Source organism: Rhamphochromis longiceps, linkage group LG9, assembly GCF_057381845.1.
Source record: "Rhamphochromis longiceps isolate RC_006_pf linkage group LG9, R_longiceps_female_GT1.1, whole genome shotgun sequence".
Taxonomy (NCBI): domain Eukaryota; kingdom Metazoa; phylum Chordata; class Actinopteri; order Cichliformes; family Cichlidae; genus Rhamphochromis; species Rhamphochromis longiceps.
In genome coordinates this window covers 27,359,936-27,374,215 of record NC_140565.1, presented here as the reverse complement: position 1 = coordinate 27,374,215, position 14,280 = coordinate 27,359,936, and the positions used below count along the sequence as shown (strand labels likewise).

The window sequence follows — 14,280 nt, the reverse complement described above, 5'->3', positions numbered from 1 at the left end:
TGGTTTGAGGTCTGTAGAAATATGTTGTCTTTCTTTCTTCATATAAAGTCATTTCTGAAAGGCCGACTACAGACTGACTCACTGGTGTGATGATCTGTGAGCGGGGTCGGCGGTCCGTGACTCGTGGTCGCGATGCCGTTGGATGACTCAGCTTCTCTGTAGAAGAGACAATTGCGTCCAGATCCATATCTGTGCAGACACACACCAGAAATGCAGAAACATATTAGAGACTCCGGCAGAGCAAAAATTCTGAGCCCGCTCTGACACTGCATCACTGCTCGATGCTTCTGTCAGTCTAACTCACCGGTGTCACGTGACCTGTCAGGGGCAGAATCTGGTGTCGAAGCCCCGCCCTCAGATTTGGGGCTATCACACCTGAGCAAGTAAACCATACGTAAATATTAGGCTCATTATGCTCAGGCATGTACAAATCAGGGCGTTTTCTGTATCTGAGTGTGTTTGTGTGTGTACTGACGCTAGTGTGGGCGGTCTCTCGGGACGCCGCGGGGGTTGGGAGGAAGAGGAGGCGCTTGACTTTGGAAGGAGGGGTTTTTTGGGAAGGAGAGATGGGAGGGTGGGCTTAGAGAGGTCTCCGAGTTTCACCTCTTCACCTACGCACAAAACAAACATACACACAAAAATCATACAACATAATGAGAACACACAAGCAGATCAGAGCTGGATATGCATGCAGAGGGACAAGCATGACTCAAACACGTGCATCATTAGACAAGGGGAAGGTAAACATGGCTGCCTCAGCAAAAATGAACAAATTTTGACCTTTGAAGAGGAATAATTCAGCTGTAAAGGTTAAAGGATGATGAGGGCCACAGGAAATAAAAGGAAACACACAGACAGGGCAACAGAGGACAGAAAGGATTAAAAAAGATCAGGCATCGAGGTGGTGGCAGCGGTATTTGTCAAGTATTTAAGCTTCTACTAAAAATGAGCCAAACAAGAACCATTTATTATGTTACAATTCAAGAAAATCCTCCATCACTGTTGCATAAAATAACTGGCGTGATTTCATCCAAGACCAGTGTGTACAGTGAAACACCTGGATTGGCTATGCATCTGACCTTGACCCAAGGTCATAGCTGACCATGAAAAAAAAACAATTCAAGAAATCCTTTTGAGTAATACAGCATAAAAATAGATGTGAAAAGAGCTGTACATCACACTTTTTATTTATTTAATAACAAGCTGACGCGAGCACAGTGTAATAAGATCATCACAAAACACCAAAGTTTAGCTCTTGCCCTTTGGGGGGATTTGTGTTCTCTGAGTGCTCATGTTGGTAGTATGATTAAGAGAAGTATTAAGTTGCTGCCATTTCTTTTCTACATCCATTTTTCCTTACAGCAGAGTCACTTTATCCTCCAGCCTGCTTCTGGATCTTTTTTTTTTTTTTATCAAGAATGTATTTATTTCCCCCTACTCCCCTTACAAAGGTGGCCACACCTACAACCAATCAGGATACTTACTATCCTTATTATGAGTCTAGATTAAAAATCTCATTTTTAGAGTGACCTGCAGTTAATGCCAGGTCTACAAAGGACAAAGGACTAAATACAATATCCAGAGCGTATGCAGTAAAAGATTGTAAAAGTAAACAGGTACAACTTTCATCCTTTTCCCAATTCTTTAAAACTGACTTAAATAAACAGTCACCAGTTCTAACTATTTCATGTTCCACATAATACAAACTTCATCTACTGGTCTATAAACCAGATTTGGACTCTAAATGTTGTGGAAGAAACTGTTGAATGCTTCAGCGGGACAGTTCATGTTTGTTGCTGCAGGTGGAAGTAAAGAACTTAACCTGTAGCTGCATTTGAAGTGTAAATTGCACTCAATGCAAGTGTATGGAGGCAAGCTGAGAGTCTGTAACTATTAAAAAAAAGCCCAGAAACAACAGTTGCATCAGTCTTAATAATAGTGTGTCTATTACTAATCCGATAAAAGGATTTAATCTTTTAAATAACGACAACAAAGCAAAAACTGTCTCAAAAACTGACTTTTAGCTGTGCATGGTAAAACCTTTCATGCTTTTGGAGACTTCTTAAAAGCACTTAGCTGCAGTAGCACCCTCCTACTCAGCATGTACTGCTGTGCAAAGAAGCCACACGGAAAAGTGTACCAGCACGATTGCTTTTGACTGATGTAACAACAAGCAACACCTTAAAAACTGTCAGCCACAAAATCATAGAACTTACGTACTTAATTGTTTGGGGTTTTTTTTTAGCAAAGGCAAACTCCAATCATAGAAACTTTGCTACTTTATTTAAATGTATGACAGAGTTATGGAAATCAGTTTGACAGTGGTACAAAGTAACACATAAGGCTGATGACACTTTTTATCTCTGATTGTATGTTTTTAACCCCACTGCAATCTCAGTATATCGCATATATATAAAAGAAAGACATCATTTCGTGCTGCTCTGATACAATGACATCGCGGCCACTGTGCAGACATCTGGAGACATCCGTCTCACACCAGCAGCACAGTCAATGCCAGTCTTTCTTATGCTTAAAACCACATAAAAACCCATAGTTTCCTGTTGCACACAGACTGATACTGATGCACCTCTTCAATCAAAGCTCTGCTATTTTGCTCAAAAAAATAGGGGGCAATTCCCGTAAGTGATATCTGCAGAAACTTGACCTAGAAAAGAATCTGTCTTTTTTATGTAAAGAAGCCCAGCAGGGTGTTATATGATTATTATTAGTATGAAGGATGTTAGTAATTAGCCGAGCAAATAAGTGAGATAGTGCAGCCGAGCACTAGTCAAAGCAGGTCAGATTTTACCTCGATCCTGGTCTCTCTGGGGAAGATGTTCAGGCCGCTCAGGAGGAGCCTTCCTGACCTCTGACTTTTTCTCTGCAGTCAGAGTTCAAAGGTTTTTTTGTCTTTCTTTATTTTTACTATTTTCCCCCCTTTATTATTTTTTTATAGTCTCAGACCACAAAAACAAGCAGGAAGATGAGAGCTGTTACCTGTGGTGTGTTTTGCCGACGGTGCACTTGGAGGAGGCGGTTTCTTTGGTCTCTGGAAACGCATACAGATGCAGAAGCATCACAAAACCACATCTGCAGATTTCAAACATCACTATAACCTGGAAAGTTTTGCGAGTCATGACAAAATCACCTCTTTCTCAACTTCTAGCAGCTTGACAAAGTTGTCTGGGAAGACACCTTGCCTTCCCCCGATCTCCCCCATCCACCAGCCTGCATCGGCACAATCCTGGACAAAATCATTTTTAAGTATTTATTTGAATTTGCAGATGCCTGGAAGTGAATGCAGATGCGAATACGAAATCGCACAATGCTTCGCTCACCTTAGTGATGATATTTATGATGTCCCCGTCTTTGATCGTCAGCTCATCTTCATTTTGTGCTTCGTATGGAAAGAGGACTTTACACTGCTCCCGCCCTGACAGCCAGTCAAAAAGAGTCAAGTCAGTTTAATAGAACAAAACCACCGAAAAAGTCAGAAACAAGTGGGTTTAGACAAAGAAGGCAAACTGGATTTGACCTACATAAATAGAAGAATGTGTTTTCATTATGCAAGAACGTCATCAACACAGTTTACATCGAGCAAAATATGTAATTTATAATTGGAAATATAAAAAAGTTCCAAATAATCCCTTTATTTGTTTTGTCTTTTTTTTTTTATGATCTTTTAAAGTCTTTTATCCATAGGTTTTACAATAAACAATAATAATCCCTATCAGTGATCTAATAATGGACAGATGCATTCACTCTGAAAAAAATAGTTTGTTCTCTTGTATAAACGGACATGCTTGGACAAAAGCCCAAACGAGGAAGCACTTTCAAAACAGTGTAACAACATTAGACACTATGATAATAAGAAACAACGCTTTATTAGAATGAAAGGAAACCTGCAAAAAGTGTAGGAAATGATAGCAAACAGTTTTAGTTGACCGAATGGAACACATGGAGGGATCCTGTTTGGTTTGCACATGTATTTGAGATTTTACGAGCCGTTCTCAGCATCATTGTTTAATGTGCAGGAACCAGGGGAATGCTGAGAAAGCTGAGAGACAGTTTACCATTGTGGAACGGTTTCCTTAAACCCACACTATGATTTTTCTCTTTAAAGTAACCAACAGGTTTTAGTACTGAGTCCTGACCGTCTAATTTATCTAAACTTACTCAAACGGCAAGAGAAAAGGGATCAAATATGAAGGTAAATATAAAAAGGCGGTCGCAGACAGACCTCGAACCCTTGTCTTAGGTCTTGTGATTAAATTACATGTCATGTTGCCTAAGTAAGGCACATTTTGGACTGCTTGTCATTTTGTTACCTGTTAAAAATTTGGCTGCTTGGTTGGGAAACCTTCTGTTTGGTATGCTTTGTTTTAGTCTTTTGTGATGCTTGCTGCTTCTAGCCTGCATGCAGTTAGTGTTTAAGCAAATATTCTTCTTTTAAATAAGATCTTCAAAACCTGTAAACCACTAAACCACAATTTTTCACTTCCTGCCACATGAAATAAGGCCAGATGATTGCATTTCGAGAGTGCAGAAAAAGGGCAAATTTGGGGATTTTTTTTCTATCTGGTAACTTAGGGACAAGTTACACATGTAACAACTGTAACATGAAGGTGAGTACACATGTACAGTAATCCACTACATTTCTGAGTCATGTGATTTACTGTAATGTGCTACTTTGGAACATGTTACATGCAACTCTGCTCCTTTAGCAGGCTTCTGTTCTTCTTCATGGTTGAAATCGTTGTTAAAGGGGTTTCCCTTTGTTAAAATATGACGAATAAGGATTCCTGACCAAACACCAGAATGTGATGAGCTGAAAGTGACATGTGCGTCGATTTGTCATTAGCACAGTGTTTTTGCTAGATTCGCCTACACGACAGTTAAGATGCAACTTCTCACCTTTGCTTTTGCTGTCAGGCTCAGTCTTCATGCTTTCAACTGCAACGCTCGCTGCTTTCCCGTCGCTGGCCTGAGTGGGGGAAGAGACGTTGGAACATCTTAAGTTTCAGACTCTTTCACATTCTCATCTATGTTTTAACATAGTTTTTGTTAGGCACTTCCTGGTTTGAGTCATCATGTTTTCATCTTTTATTTATCAATTTGTACTGTGCAAAAGCCTCCTGCTAGCTCCCATTTCTTTAATAGGTGTAACAATATTTATTGCAACATGCTAATATTAATAAAAATACAGGATTTAAGAAAAAAAACAGATTTTGTACAATTCTAATAAACTTGAAAGACAATATTTAGTATGACCACCTTTGCACTTCAACTTCAAAAAGGATAAGCGGAAGCTAATGGCTGGATGGATGGTGGATAGACCAAAATACTCAATTTTGCTCTACAAAGGCCTGATACCCACTTACGAGGACATTATACTGCTACTGTTCTATCAGAATTTTAAACGAATATCCTCATATGTGGTTCTTATTTTTCTTAAAAACAAAAATAAGGTAAAAAAATAAATAAATCTGGTAATTCTTTGTTTTTGCATTCATCGGGCCCCAATATGCCCAAACATCAAAGAGAAATTAAAAATGCATGCTGTGGAAGAGTTCGGGTCTTAAGAGGTTAAGGACATTCAAAGCTCTTTGGCTGTTGGCTGCTTTTTGTTCTGTTCTCTGTCGATCCCACACTGCTTCATTAATGTTGATGTCCTGGCTCTGGAGAGGCTGCTGGTTCTCTCTGTGTTCGGCACCAAACCATACCAGAGCTTCCACTTTTTTTTCCGAGATGGGTGTTTTACCTTTTCCCTGACCTCCACTGTACATACCGATGACAATTTAATTTGGATTCATCCCTCCATCGGACCTGTTGCCACTGATTGTCAGCCCAATTCTTGTGTAATCTGGCATACCTCAGCCTTTTGTCCTTATTTTCCTTCCTTGAGAAAGCCTTCTTGATAGAAACCCTTCAACTGAGACATTTTCTGATGGGTTTTCAGTGAACAGTAGATGAATCATTTGAAGGGCCGGATGTATTATTAAGTCCTGTGTGCTAGCTCTGGCTTTACAAGATTTTTTTCTGTTTCTTAAGGACATGACTTTTGAAATACTGTTCATCTGCTGCAGATAGGTCTTAGTCATTACTTGTCCACTTTCCTAAGTTTCTTTTAAGGACATGCTTTTAAGGACACAGCTTGTGAGACATACCACATTTCTTGCTAATATTTCTTTGAGAATCACCTTTTTGGTGAAAAACCAGTCAGTCTCTTATCTTTGGCATGAATTGCTTATGCATGAATGATTCATAGATCAGTGTTAAGTGTCTTAATAAACAAAACAAAGATCGCTCTGAAAATGGCCTGGTATAAGTACTGAAAATGCGCTAAGAGGCAGCCAATGTCCAAAGAAACACCACTTTAAGCTGAGCATACAGTTTTTCAGTCACGTTATCGAGCATCTGCTCAAACTGCACGATTGACTCGCAGGGGTTAGAAGTTCGTAGGTCACGATGCACCTGAATGCTCACACTGTGCGTCCATAACATGAAGGTTATAACAGAAAATCTGTCGCTCGCTCTCCATCCCTGTCTTTCACTCACACAGACTCACACCACCACCATCAACTTTGCTAAATTGCTAATGAAAAACGTTGATCAGGCAGCTGTGATTGAGCAGGATTGTCCATCCAATTATTTTCACGGTTGTTGTGGTCGTGATAATTTTGTGAGGCCACATCGAAAAGGCTCGGATGAGCTTTCCAAAGTTCTACAAGTTGTGCCTCCATTGCTTGTGTCTAGATCACACGCTGAACTGCCGTGCTGCTCCGTCTTTTTCACCGACATTTATGTGTTTGCGTGTGCACAGTGTGAGAGGCTGCGTTGACACCCTGCGTTGACACAAACAGGTTTGATTTTCTTACAACCAAGCGATTGATGAACGGGAGCTGGACGTGAGGTGTTAATCGCTTCTCGTTATCCCACATATACTACACGATGCACGACACAGGATGAAGGCGAAACTCTGAAACTGAAAAATCGGCTCAAAATGAGCCACAAATCGCACAGTGTAAGCCCACATTAGAAGAGTTAAGATAAGATAAGATAAGATAAGATAAGATAAGATAAGATAACCTTTATTAGTCCCACACGTGGGAAATTTGTTTAGAAGAAAACTCTGGCTCTTTGGAAGCAACACATAAAGAAATGATGGCTGTCTTGAGGCTTTTGCACAGTATTGTATGTTTGTGCCTTTATTTAAATGCAAACATAAATCTATAAATCAAACATTGTGAAGTTTCTTTATAAATAACTTAACATGACTTGACATTTCTGAATCTTCTTCAGGGCCTCACAGTATTCAAGTAACACACTCAGATTTTCCTAATTGCACTTGAGTATAGCATCTTTGCTTGTCATTGAACTGAATTCAATGATGAGGACAAATCAATCAAAAATAGGCTCGAGAATGGAGAACAGTACACCGTGACAGCAGTGGCAGTCAGCACTGGTGAAACATTTCACAGAATTTCACTCAAATTGGTAGTAAATGAACCACACATAACAGGAAAATAGGAACACTAGCCAAACATAATGATGGGGGAAAAAAAATCAACTGTAAGGGTAAAAAGCAAGACTAACATAGCCGGTACTTTTCCAGTCTAAGCAGATAATTAGAGAGGATGAGCTCAGATTCAGCACAACAGGCTGACTTGCTGATCATGTTGAACACGCACACGCTACAGCTACAGTGTGCGGGTGCCGTTAAAGCAGCCGTTGTTTCCCAGCTGGAGTGGATCCCTCATTCATGTTTGTGGAACCAGTGGTTGCTCTTCCTCAGGAAAAATACACACACATACCCACACACAAACAGCACTCAGTCTGGGAGAAAACACACACACTGCTTTCTTCTGTTCGGTCGGGAGAAACCAACACCGCTGTGCCACCTCCTCTCCTCTCCAAACCCTCCCCTTTTCTGTCTTCTACCCTCCCTAATGAGACCCATGTGGAGCCACAAGCAAAGAGAGACCATTACAACATGACAGAGAGGTTTTGTGCGATACTACTCTTCGAACAAGCAGAACTGAAATCCTTTATGCCATATATGGTTTCCTACTGCAAAAACATAACTGTGAACACACAAAAGCACACAGTCCTGTAGAAGTAGCAGCATGAGAATATTATCATGACCTTCAACAAATATCAAACCATACCACCTCATACATAGAGTGTGCACACAATGAATACATGCTGATTCATCCTCACATAACCCTTGAAGCTGCATGTACGGTGCAGGGTGCTATTTTATCACCTCATCACTGTAAAGCAGATCTTCACCGGCTTGGTATGGTGTGAAAAGACTTTGAAGAGATCTTTGCAAGAGGTGTAAACAATGTAATGGTTTGTTTAAAAAAAAAAACCCATCAGGTGAAACGCCGTCTTCTCAGATCATTCAAAAGATGCCTATAGGAAAACAAGGTCACGTCTTCTTTACCTCTGCTTGAAAAGTGAAAGTGCACTCTTTCTCCTCAACACCTCTGCAAATTTAAACCCCGTCACTTTTTTTTCTGAGGCTGCAGGGCCTCACCACCACACTGCCCTAGCTGATGGAAACAGTAGGTTATTTTACAAACAACGAGACGGATGCTGAGTGGCTGTCTGCTCAGAGCCGCTGCGCGAACAAATCAGATGTTAAACCAAAGACACTATTTGCAATTCTCAAACAATGTCCAGGTGTTACATAGATGGCTACTAAACTTTTATATTTAAACCCAGGTTACATTTTAGCCTTACCAGGTTGTGTCTGAACAGGTTTTAGAGAAATTTGCTCCATGATCTTAATTTCAAACATGCATTCACCTTCAAATTAGGCTGATGTGAAGACTTTTAAAACTAATTTAAACAAAAGGGGAACTTTACTGCTGATGTAAATGTTTCAGATTTGAAAACTGATCCTAAACATGCAACGTTTATGTCACAGTGACCACTGAAATGAAGGTGTTCATCTCTTCATTGATTCAGCCATTTGGCTTCAAATTATGTATGTTTTTTTGGAATAAACTGTACAGAAGCAAGATGCCAAGATGACTGCTGGGTACAGTCAGTCCTATCTGATCTCAGACACCAAGCAGGGTCTGGTTAGTACTGGGAATACTAGCTGCTGTCATTTTTTTTAATGGCTGTGGTACAGGAGGTAGAACAGGTCATTTACTAATTAGAAAGTTGGTGGTTCAATCGCTGGCCGCTCTAGCCTGCATCCTAAAGTATCCTTAGGTGAGATGTTCTTAATGCCTTTATCTGAGTGTGAATGAGACGCGCTGCATAAATTGCCTTAAGTGATCAAGTAGAGTAGAAGAACGCTATATAAGCACCAGTCTATTTACAACTTACTTCTAAAAGTCCTTTCGTGTCACATGAAACAGGCTTTTGAAGTGACTCAACAATGAAAACAAAGTCAACATCACCAACAAGGAGAGGAAGTGGACCTTATAGCTGGGGTTGTGGTTTTAACAAACTTCTAGCCACTTAAGTTAACTTTTTATTTAATATAAGGAGCAATTCTATTTGCTTTCTTGCAGAGAAACACTTACAATTACAGCTGTGCAGCTGCAAAGATTGTAAGCCAACCAGTCAAGTTGCAGTTAACCTGGCCAAAGCTGATGTTTGCACTCTTGGATTTAAAATATCATCATGTCATCATCGTATCCATATCAGATTCAGAGTTCAGAGCCACAAACTATTGATCTACCCAAAAACCAGCCAAATACATTTGATTTGGAGTGTTGCTACAGGACAGCAAAAACTCCTTTATTTTTCTGTCTCACCATCTCACTAAGAAAACCTGTGCACAGGAACTGTTTTTTTTTTTTTGGGGGGGGGGTTACTGACAAACTGGAAATTAATTATGTTGTGTCCTCCATTGTTCTACAGCTGATTCACTTTTTGGCCAAAACCCCCAACTGATACTTTGGCCCATTCAAATATATTTCAGCTGCTCAGTGACTCCAACCAGTGTGTGAGTTGATGAAGTTTGATGTTAAGATGTTATCCTACACTCACATACATACACTCACTGGCCACTTTGTCAGGTCATTGTCAAACACACATTACTAGTACTGGGCTGGACCCCGTTTTGCCTTCAGAACTGCCTTAATACTTCATCTCATAGATTCAACAAGTGGCTGGAAACACTCCTCAGAGAATCACATAGTTGCTCCAGATTGTTGGCAGCACATCCCAATGGTGCTCTATTGGACTGAGATCTGGTGACTGTGGAGGCCCTATGACCACAGTGACAATGAGTTCACTGTGGTCATAGAAAGGATATGATTAGCAAAAGTACTCAAGGGGGCTGTGGTGTTTTAAATGATGCTTAGCTGGTACTAAGAGGATCAAATTATGGTAAGGAAATATCCCCCCCGCACCATTACACCACCAACAGTCTGAACTGTTGATACAAAGCAGGATGGATCCATCCTTTCGTGTTGTTTAGGCTTAGTTCTGACCCTAACAACCAAATGTTGCAGCAGAAATCAAGACTGGTCACATCAGACAACAGTTTTCCAATTTTCTATTGTCCAATTTGGAGAATAAAAAATGGCTTCAATTTCTAGTTCTTGGCTGACAGGAGTGGCACCCGTTGTGGTCTGCTGTTCCTGTAGCCTATCTGCTTCAACATTCAATGTGCACTTCTGCCTTTCCATCAGTTTGAAGTAGTTTGGACATTCTCCTCTGACACCAACAAGGCATTTTCACCCAGAGAACTGACCCTCACTGCATGTTTTCTCAGACCATTCTCCGTAAACTCTAGAGATGCTAGTTTGGAAAAAACCCAGGGGATTCCCAGTTATTTAACCATGTCACGTTCAAAGTCACTTAAATCACCTTTCTTCCTCATTCTCACGGTCAGTTTGAACTTCAGTAGCTCGTCTTGACCATACTGCATACTTAAATGCACCAAGTCTCTGCTGTCTCTCTTTCGCATCAGAAGGTTCCCGCTGGTTTCTATTTCACATCCAATGACTTTTTTTCAGGTGACAGTTGATGTCAAGCCTGAGTGACTTTGAGTCACCGCAATGAAAAAAAAAAGAGGAACCGCTGAACAAACACTAAGAAAAGCGTTTCCATTTGCTGCAATGGCAATAATCCAAATTATAAACACCTGCGTTAAACTCGCATGTGGTCACTCTGCGTCTGTGCAGCAAGCCACACCACTCAGTCGCAGACACACACACACACACACACACATGTACAAACAACCGACCGTTCAGCTGAAAAGTTACACGGCCTCGTGTGACTCACCCAGATGGATACTCCTGACGCTTCCTCTGGAGCCTCATTACTGAGTGAGGAGACGAGTCTCACCATAAAGCAGCATAACGGCCTCCCACTAACAGGGCAGGCTGACAAACATCCTTCACTTACACACACACACACACACACACACACACACACAGTCTGCTGCTAAATAGGAGGCTTTGATGACCAGTGTGCTGGTTTTAATGACCGTTTTACGCTCTTTAAACACACCTTCATCGACATAGTTAATGTTCTTTATTTCTACCTTCATCCTAATGAATGTTTAAGCAGCATTTCACTTTCAGGCTGTTTGCGTCTGTAATTTTTAGCTGCTGACTGTTCTTGGCGTGCAAGTTAACATTTTCTGTTTTTCTTTAATAAAGACTTTTACATTTCTTGATTGCCAGCATTTTCTTACTAATACTGCCATTAAAGTTCACTTTAATTACCAGCCCTGTTCACCAAGATTGACGTTTAGACATCTCACTTTTAAAATGTTTTAAAATTTACAATAAATTGACAGACAAACCCAAGACCATATCCTTCAATGGAAACTATTAAGCCAAAAAAAGTTGGGTGACGTTACCTTGGCTTTCAGTTCAAAAAGCTGTCTACAAACTGGACTATTTTATGTCCAGTTTTAAATATTTGTGGTTTAAAACAGGAGCCAAAATAAAAATCATATTTTTATTGCTTATATTTCCCCCGTTTTGGTATCCCAAACACTTCTTTAGCATAAAACACACATAAAACCATCATCTTTTAGGCTGCTTTGTTGGTGAACTAGCCCTTTAAGTCTATATCCATAACCCTTCCACTGTCATCCCAACATGTCAAGCATCAATTCTGTAGCATTTAAAGCCCCAGAAATGTCTTCTTGGTGGCCGTTATCTCTTTTTCTGTGTTTCCCTGAGAAATATTTACAAAACTCGCTGACAACAGTGTGAAAAGCAAAAACATACATTGCTTAAAACTCCTGCCTCACCTGGCCTTATGTTGTTACGCTGTTTAATTTCCAATGAAGAAGAGAAGAATATGCAAAATGAATAACCCTCCAAAAATACGCGGACAAAACCCGTCCCTACCGTCTTTTTCTGTGTCTCCAGTTAAACTCGCACGAGGCTTTGCTACATCAGCTCACGCAGCAGGAGAATAGACGTGAATATGTAGACGTCAGTGAAAAGCTGTATCAACTCCCTTCCCCTCTCCTGCTCTCTCTGTCTGCCCTGCTGTGCTCTCACTTCTGCTTTGCTTGTCAATTCCCTACAGGATGTGTGTGTGTGCATGTGTGTGTGTGCATGTGTGTTAACATAAAACCACTTCCTGTGCTGTAAAACTGAAGCTGAGTAAGGGGCGGCCCAAAGGCTGTGACTTCCTTTCCTCATTGCTGTTGATGATAATTTTTTAAAAAGTCTATAAAATAGAGTGTATAAAGCAGAATGTGTATACTTGTATTACTTCCATTGTGGGGACCTGTTTACTAAATTGCCTTATGGGGACAAAACAGACCCCATAGTGCTAGTCATTTAATTTTAGACTGATTACTTGGTTTATTGTTACTGTGTGTCTCCAGGAAGTGAACATAAGTGACACAAACACAGCTGGGTGTGTGTGACTCACCTTGTCCACCTCCGAGTCCACGTCCATTGAGCGAGGCCTGAGCTTGATGGGCTGGTCTTTAAAGATATTACCAAAGCCAAATCCTCTGAGCTGACCCTAGGGGGTTTAAAGAGGTATAATGAAAAACAGCATTATCTTTTAAAGGAGCAGTCCAACCAAAATCATAAATAGGAAAGAAAAACAACAACAGCTTCCTTTGTGCTCATCCATTGACCCTGTAAAGTTTCATTTCTCCATCTATGACTCAGAATGTACTCAGAGTTACCACCCCTGCATCATAATCCTCGTCTGTTATGTCTGTCTGTATGCTTCCTCTGTTCCAGACATTTCTGTTGCCAAAATAAGGCCAGGTGCTAGGAACACTAGATCGGTTTGTGCTGCTGACTGATGTTATACCTTAATATGACCTTACATGAAGCTCATATTAATTCAATTGCAGTGTCTCCGTGTGGTATAAACCACAGCGAGTAAACAACATTTGGAATGCCTAGGAGAGTTTCCAGCTTTTCATGGGATCCTTTTCTTTTTTTATGGTTATTGTTCTGACTGTAACTTGAGTTGAGTAGTTTACCACTTTGCTTTGAACATGATACCATTTTTTTAGTGTTTAAATTACCAGAAAGTTGTAACATATTCCCATCTTTACCCTTCTTTTATCTTTCCCTTGAGCCATAGTTAATATGCTGAAATAAAAAAAAATGGGAAGAAGATAAATTCATTCACTAAAAATTAGCTTGAGATATAATTTATGTTTAATTAAAATGGTCGCTATTAATTTTAACTCAACCTACAAATTTATGGACAAACTAGCTGTGGAGTGCTAATAATTAGCTTTATGCACTATCCAACCAAATCACTATAACCATCCTATATTATTTAGATGCCTCTCATGCCGACCAGCAGTCTCTGAGCAGTCAGAGGATGCGCATAGGATTATGGGAAGTACAGATTTTGTCATGCAGTCTTTGTAAAGATTCAGAATCTGCACTTTGTATTCCCCTGACCCCCAAAGACAGCAGGCTTTGAAAAAAAAAATGTGACCGTCCTGCCTACTTTTAATTTCATGGCTGACTTTATAGGGGAGGTCACCCCCCCAAGGAAGCTTGTAGTGTGATGAGGTAGCACTCAATGCACAAGTATTTGACTGTATTTACCTTCTTGGGAGGGATTTCTGACCCTGTTTCTGACCGACTGTCCCCACCGTCGCTTTCACTGCTTGGGCTGTCCTTATCTACATACACACAAATAATGCACAACACATCTTAGTTTGTTGCAGCAATGCAAAAAGGGCTGATTTCATGAAATAATTAGAAGATTTGAAAATAAACAAATAAATCTTGTAATCAGAAGCAGTGATGGATTTTTTAAATTTAGATATGTCCCCACCCTCTGATTAGCTGTAACTCA

At 40.3% G+C, this 14,280-nt stretch overlaps 1 protein-coding gene across 2 annotated transcripts in view; it reads right to left on the bottom strand.

Moving 5' to 3' along the window:
- Positions 1-14,280, bottom strand: part of sh3kbp1 (SH3-domain kinase binding protein 1) — a 46,500-nt gene that overhangs the window by 9,042 nt on the left and 23,178 nt on the right. The window contains exons 6-15 of one of the 2 annotated variants that reach the window (XM_085419122.1): positions 14,028-14,104; positions 12,874-12,969; positions 4,915-4,984; positions 3,339-3,433; positions 3,149-3,244; positions 2,998-3,049; positions 2,810-2,881; positions 476-611; positions 305-375; positions 83-189 (exon numbers count right to left, since the gene is read on the bottom strand). In XM_085419122.1, the coding sequence (XP_085275248.1) occupies positions 83-189; positions 305-375; positions 476-611; positions 2,810-2,881; positions 2,998-3,049; positions 3,149-3,244; positions 3,339-3,433; positions 4,915-4,984; positions 12,874-12,969; positions 14,028-14,104 (872 nt within the window). The remainder of the gene's footprint in view (positions 1-82; positions 190-304; positions 376-475; positions 612-2,809; positions 2,882-2,997; positions 3,050-3,148; positions 3,245-3,338; positions 3,434-4,914; positions 4,985-12,873; positions 12,970-14,027; positions 14,105-14,280) is intronic. The other variant, XM_085419123.1, reaches the window with a different exon arrangement.